Source organism: Catharus ustulatus, chromosome 12, assembly GCF_009819885.2.
Source record: "Catharus ustulatus isolate bCatUst1 chromosome 12, bCatUst1.pri.v2, whole genome shotgun sequence".
NCBI lineage: Eukaryota > Metazoa > Chordata > Aves > Passeriformes > Turdidae > Catharus > Catharus ustulatus.
Genome location: NC_046232.1, coordinates 9498985 through 9506354, shown reverse-complemented (window position 1 = coordinate 9506354; position 7370 = coordinate 9498985). Strand labels below are relative to the sequence as shown.

Below are 7370 nucleotides of genomic sequence, written 5' to 3'. Positions count from 1 at the left end.
CCCCGGAAGAGACGGGCTCGGCCGGCCCCTTCCGGGGCGGGCGGGAGGCGGTGCCGGCCGGGAGGGGCGGCAGGGCCGGGCGAGGCGGAGCCGCTCCCCGGGCCCGCCCGCTGCCCTGGCTGGGCCGGGAGGTGGAGCTGGAGCCCCGCGCTCGCTGTGGGCCTGGTCGTGCGGTGAGGTGGGAGCCTCCCGTGCTTCCCTGAGGGAGCGGGGCCGCCCTGCGGGTGAGGCGGGCACGGAGCTATTGCCGCCCACACTGCCCTGAGGGAGCGGGGCAGCCCTCGCGGGTGAGGCGGGCTGGGAGCCATCGCTGCCCGGAGGGAGCGGGGCAGCCCTGGGGGTGAGGCGGGCTGGGAGCCATCGCTGCCCGGAGGGAGCGGGGCAGCCCTGGGGGTGAGGCGGGCTCGGAGCTATTGCCGCCCACACTGCCCTGAGGGAGCGGGGCAGCCCCTGCGGGTGAGGCGGGCTCGGAGCCATCGCTGCCCCTGCGGGTGAGGCGGGCTCGGAGCCATCGCTGCCCGGAGGGAGCGGGGCAGCCCTGGGGGTGAGGCGGGGTCGGAGCCATCGCTGCCCTGAGGGAGCGGGGCAGCCCCCGCGGGTGAGGCGGGCTCGGAGCCATCGCTGCCCCTGCGGGCCCGGCGGGCTCGGAGCCATCGCTGCCCCTGCGGGCCCGGCGGGCTCGGAGCCATCGCTGCCCCTGCGGGCCCGGCGGGCTCGGAGCCATCGCTGCCCGGAGGAAACGCCTGAGCGCGGCCCGCCCGCGGGGGCTCCTGCTGTCAGCACCACGAAACGAAGACATTTCAGGGGATGTCGAAAGAGCAGAATCACAGAATCAGTTCGGCTCAGACCTCAGAGACCATTGATTGCACCAAACACCGCCATGTCAACTATCACGGCACGCAGTGCTGTATCCAATTTTCCTTAAAGCCTTCCAGGCACGGTGATTTCAGCACCTCCCTGGACGGCCCATTCTAATATCTAATAACCATTTCTGTGAAGAAATTCTTTCAAATGTCCAATCTAAACCTCCCAATTATGAAAAATAATGTTCTTAAAGTGTGGGGAAACATCAGGAGGTCTGTCGTGGCTGAGAGGCTTCCAGAGGGCTGGTCCTGAGGTGATTCCCACAACCCTGGTAGCGTTTTGTCCTCTTGGGAAGGTTTTCACTAGGGAGCTTGTATTTCAGTTCAAAGGTAATTTTTCAGGCTTTTTTCTAGAAAGGGTATGGGAGAAACAGAAATAATCCCTTCCAAACTGTGTTTTCAGTAAAAAGGTATCCCTCTGTCTCCTACACATATCTGGACAGAAAATCATACTGAATTTCAAAGCTATAAATTGATTTATTATCAGAAAAAGAGAAAAGCCCAATAGGAACAAACTGAGATCACTATTTTTAAAAATATTAAAAGTGGGCATTTCCTTGGAGCTAAGAGGAAAGATATGGGTTGGTAGTTTTTAAAGTTCACTTTGCAAAATGAGTTGGTTAAGAATATCTCAATTAAGAACTGCTCAGGAAAAAACATCACATTACATTGTAGAACCATGAAAACCTCATAAGCTTTGTAGACCAAAAATGTAAGTTTAATAAGCAGAAGAAAAGCTGCTGTCAAGCTGATGAAACCTGGATAAATGCTCAAAATGCATTAACTTTGACTTTTTAATTTTATTTTTCCTGGTTCTAGAGTCTTAAATCCTTCTCTTTGCCCTAGGTGGTGTATAAATAAATACTGTGTGTAAAATGATTTGTAGAGCACAAACCCTCGGGCTTGTGCATGGTTAATTGTGGATGATTGTATTGAAATCAAGAGGACTATTCATAGTGCACACATACGTGCAAAATATATGACTTATTGTCAGATAATTATAGATACACCTTTATGCAAGGCATAAAGATCACCAGTAACTCTTACAACACCTTTTTTTCCTTTTAAGCACTGTGTTATTTAGTATATCATTTGCATTATGTGAGATACAGTAGAAAAAGCAAATCCACACAAATAAGGAATGTCTACCATCTAGGCATAAACTTGGCAAGGTGGCTTGTTGTGCCTTTTTCCTGCTTTCATCTGCCTTCTTTTTTCACCAGCTACAGGAAAAACTTTGAAGTGTGGATATAAAACAACTGCAAAAATAACACTGAAAGACTGCATTTCAGTTACTTCTCTACACTTCATACCAACTGCTCTCACCACATCAAGAAACATTCTAATTGTCATTCCTCTGAGCTCTCCTTGGCATCTGATAGGCAAGTGGTATTCTTTCTGGCTCATTTCACATCACTGGAAATAAATAGTTCCAGAATAGAAAATGGGTTGATTGTGTATGAGCCAAAATAAAATCCAAAATAGAAGAGCTTGTGCTCCTCATCGTGTTGTCTCTGCACTGGGCAGAGGAGTGTGCAGTAGTAGATGATGTAAATGGTGCCAAATGAAACAGGTGTGATGAGAAACAAATACAGCACTCTTGTCCAGCCATTCTTCTGTGAGGATTAAACCTATTTTGTCATAATTAGCAGAGATTATGTATTGTCTGTCACATGTCACACAAGCTCACCAGGGCACCACCGAGGGGCAGGGGGACCTGTGTGCCAAAGCAGAGGGGGCACTGCCAGTGTGCTGTGTGCTGGCAGCTGCAGCACGGGGCTGGCAGTGCCCAGGGAAAGGGTTTGTGTCTCAAGTTTTAGGGATGGCAGGCTTTGAATTCTCTGCTCTGCCCACCATCAGTCCCAGCCCCTGCCCTGTCCTTGTCATTCCTTGTTAGGCTTGCCAAAGCGGGAGACACTTCAGCACTCAGGAAATGAACCATATGGGTCTGGGAAATCATATAAAAAGATTTCACAGAAATAGAAACATTTATCACATAAACAGAAGGATATTCTGTAAAATAAACACAATTAGATGTATCATTATACCCAAAGAGCCATATGTAGACATATCACATGAACAGGCGTGTTTGTGACCTGCGCCTTCTTCATGCTGCTGTCTCTAGAGCTCCTTTTCTGGTCTCACTGCTTTACAGACACCTTCCTTTCAGCAAGTTTAAAATCCATTCACTGATTTTGTATTGCTCAGTGCCTTTGACTGATTGAGAAATATGTAGACTTTTAGCAATGGATGCACGTTTACAATGCGTTGTGGGAAATGTTTGAGTGGGATGGAAGTAAGTATCAGGAAGGGTACTGGAGAGAAAGTACTTTTGTTACACTGAGAACATTACACAGGCATTGAACTGTTGAATTAATACCTACTGGGGCAGAATACAAAGCCACATTGAAGTAAGAATTGATCTTTTGATTTTTCTTTATCAGCACTCTTCTGTAGTTTAGAGGTTCCTGTTGCTGTATGTACACATCTGCTGAAGATGGCAGGGGAGGAGGTTACTCTGCGCTTCCTTGTGGAAGCTGCTTGTCTTCTGTGCTTCTAAAATGAGGGAATGATCTGTTTATCATAATAGTTTTCCTTGTAGGTCACCAAGCAATGTGTAAATAAGGCTGTTTTCTTCTTACATACAACTATGTTTAAAAGATTTTTATCTGAAATATCCTGTAATTCCTAACTCTGGCTCAGGTCCAAGAATCACCAAGCCTGGTGATAAGTGACGATTCTGGGGCTATCAGTACATTTCTGGAAGTTATTTTCATTGCTCTGGATGTGGAAGACTAATTTATACAAGTTAATCTGATGTAAACTAGAGCATAATTTTATCTAAATTATATGCAAAGGCTTGACTATGATATACAGTGTATGCTAAGGGGAAAAACTGCAATTCTTTCCAGTGCTTGTGGTTCAATTAATTACAATTCTCTTACTTTTTTGTGTGTTCTTCACAGTTTATGCCATAGTACTGTGTATATATTCGTTGATAAAGAAATGAACAGTTCAGCTGTGTTCCTGCTTTTCACTTGTGAAAGCACTGGTCCTTTTCTTCTCTTCAAATAAAGAGGTTTTAGCTATTTTTAGCAGTCAGCAAGAACTGACATTTCTAATGTTTAAGTATTTTCGTCTGCTCCCTGAGTGTATGTATTTGTGACTACAGAATAATGAGGTCTTTTTTGAAGAAAGAACACTGATTTATTTTGGAAGCAGCTTCTGTAGTTCTGAAAAAGAGCTACCGCTGCAATCCTTTGTTCTGCCGCGAACTGGTGAAAATGTCTTCCTCCGATCCCTGGGGATTTGCTGATGTTCTGTCTGCAAGGGCTAGATTTTAATATCGAAAACGTTCAGAAATAGCTTACATGCTTATTGTCATTTGTGCTACTGCTTTTTAAATCCCAGATTTTAAAGAGCAGGACGTACTATAATTAAACTTTCCAAGTCCTCTCTTTGTCGTACAAAGAGTCACCGACGACCGTGCCTTTGCTGTGTAAGTCAGCCCCGTGGCGAGGGTTTGAGTAGATGGCAGGCAGTGATTCAGTGACCGACTTTCCCCGCACACTCAGCCGGTGTGTGAGCGCAGCCCGAGCCCGGTGGGTGCCGCTGGGTGCCGGTGCGTACCGGGCCCAGCACACCCTCCCTCCCGCGCCCCCCGCCGCCGAGCGAGGGGCCGCGCATGCTCCGGGCCCGGCCCGCCCCCGGCTCCTCCCCGTGCCCGGGGCCGCCGCCGGGGCCGGGCTCGACCATTTCTGCGGGCGCGGGGACGAGGGGCCGAGCCCCGGGCAGCGGCTTCGCCGAGCTTCAGCACCGCGGGCCGGACAGCGCCCGGCGGCTCCGCGGGCGGCGGTGAGGCAGGCCCCGCGCGGGCTGCGCGGCCGCACCATGTTCCTCGGGCTGGCGGTCGCGCTGCAGGTGCTGGCGCTGCTGGCCAGCCGGGGGCACGGCTTCCCCAGACCCGCGGGCACAGGTAAGCGCCCGCCCCGAGCCCGCGCCCTTTGCCGCGGGTGGGGAAAGTTCTGCGGGCTAGAGATGGAGGATGGGAAAAACTTTCCTTCCACTTGGCTAAAAGCGATGAGATCCTAAAGCAACAATATTCCATCGATCGCTGAAGCTGCTACCTAATATTAAAGTGAAGGGATAGGTGCTTGTAGAAGGAAAAGCTCTGAATTGTTTCAGTCTTTTCCAAGCAAGGTTTTCATTCATTCTGCAGTAGTGTCTGCACGAGTCTTTGCTTGCTCCCTGTCTCCCGCGATATTCTGGATGGAAGAAATTTTTAATCTCTTGGTTGTGCCAATCCGATTATTGCTATTTTAGTCAATCTCTTCCAGCACTTTTTTTTTTCCCAGTTTGTGAGTTTTCTGATCGGAAAGAGGTTGCTGATTCTATATCTGTATTTCTGTTTTCTGCAGAACCTCTCTCTCTCTGTCCCAGTCATGCTTTGTTTAAAGGTTTGAATTTTTTGTGTTCTCATTCTTCTAGGAACACTGAATTTTTTGCAAGAACTAGCAGTTGGCATCCTGTTTAAGACCCCATGTTTTATGGGAGAAAACTATAAATTAAGAAAAATTGTGCTTTCTCTTTGTAGTTGCATGTATCATATAATTGAGTATATATGTGTGTGTGTGTTTATCCTAGATAAAGCTATACACAACAGACAATTAAGTGTAGAAAGACCTTTGGAGGAACAGGTGAGTGAAATAAAAAATATTTACAAATTTTTTTTTAAGGAATTCCTATAAATATTTTTAGCCTTTCAGTTACTGGATCCATGAATATCATGAATGACTAATGAGTGGGTAAAAAATAGATTTGTCAGTAAAGTGATTATTGATGGGGTTAGATACAAAACAGAGTTTCAATAATTTTTAAGAATTGGCATATAGACTTTCACTGTCCAACATTCTAAAAGCAGGTTGTTAGCTCCAACAGCTCACAGATATGCCACCCCTTTCTATTGGCATCCTATGGGAATATAGCATGAGCTTGGAATGAAGAAGGAAAATGTAACTGGCTTTTATTTTAAAATGGAAAGTGCATTGCAGCTTCTCTTAATGTCTGGTTCTGTTCAGAGGATGGGTGGTGCTGACAGAAGTGTCCAATGCTTATTCCTGTTCTACTTATTCAGGCAAACTTCTTACTAAGAGTGAAAATCAGGCATTAAATCCTCTGCTGATACTGATAAATTAAGAGGTTGCACATTTTATTCCTTCTACCTGTTTGCTATTTTGTTTGCTTTATTTTTGTATAATAGATTGCTGAAGCTGAGGCAGACAAGAATAGGAATATAGCTCCCACAGGTAAAATATCTTTCCTGCTTTTATAGCAAGATTCATAATGGTATTCAAAGAGGTATCAGATTTTACGTTATGTTGATATTGATATTTAATATATTTTTCAGAAAATAAGCCAGAGTTCAGGAATTATTCCTTTGTTGATGACCTGAACCTGCTCAAATCAGTAGCAGAAAGAGAAAGGAATGAGAAGGAGAGGGAGTCAATTAGAAGCTCTTTGTATGAACAGCAACTGGCCATTGATGATGCAGACTCCACCAAGAACCGCAGGCTTGTGGATGACTATGACTCCACTAAAAGCGGGCTGGATTATAAATTCCAAGGTATTCCATCATCGTCTTTAAGTGACTTCTAGGTTAGATTTCTCTTGCAGACTGATTGTCTTCATGAATGTTGTATTCACCACTAAACATGAGCTCTGTTTGTTATTCCCAGTTGTGGAAGCTTGTTGTATTATGGCTAGTTTTTTGAAACACAGTACAAAAGAATTGTTCTTGATTTGAACAGATTTCCATGGATGATAGTCCAATTGTCTAATCTGTAGTGTTTTTTAGCAATTTAGATTTGATGGAAGGAAAATGGGTCATATTTTTGAATGAAAATATATTTATTCTGGTTTGTGAGGAAGAAGCACTTCTATATGCTGCTAAATCACATGTATTTATTCCAAATATTATGTGCAGCTTTAGATAATTCTCATAATCACAAACCTAGAGGAAATTACCAAAGGCCAAAGGATACTTGCCTTTGCTACAGGAGTAGTTAATTGACTTGTAGTTTAAGTGAGTCCTCTGAGAATTGTAAGCAGCATTTAGCTCAGGATATTTTTAATTATATCAAAGTATGCTGATCACAGACCAAAGCTCAGTCAATTGTATTCCCTTTCCCATTGTCACGATGATATTATTTGCCATAAGTAACAATTACATAATTAAAAGTTAATTTGCTTAAATTCAAACAAGATTGTGTACCATTTGTCATGAACTGTTTTCCATACAAAGAAAGTAGATACCAGAAATAAGTGGATATGGAAATTCTACCAATAATTTCTATAAACAGGAGAGTAAGCTCCTAAAGTTCATCTCTGCTTTTTCAGAAAAGCCAATCAGAATGACATTTTTCAGATGTGGAAAATTGACACAAAGAACTTTTCCCTGTGACTGATTTAATGACTTGCAAAGTGTGTATCAAAGTATATTCCTAATGT

General features: G+C 44.9%; 1 protein-coding gene across 2 annotated transcripts in view; it reads left to right on the top strand.

Moving 5' to 3' along the window:
* Positions 1–4708: 4708 nt before the first annotated feature.
* SCG3 (secretogranin III) overlaps positions 4709–7370 on the top strand; it is a 28582-nt gene continuing 25920 nt past the window's right edge. For both annotated transcript variants that reach the window (XM_033070523.2, XM_033070522.2), the window contains exons 1-4: positions 4709–4839; positions 5508–5560; positions 6124–6169; positions 6271–6486. In XM_033070523.2, coding sequence (XP_032926414.1) covers positions 4755–4839; positions 5508–5560; positions 6124–6169; positions 6271–6486 — 400 coding nt within the window. In that variant the 5' untranslated portion in view covers positions 4709–4754. The remainder of the gene's footprint in view (positions 4840–5507; positions 5561–6123; positions 6170–6270; positions 6487–7370) is intronic.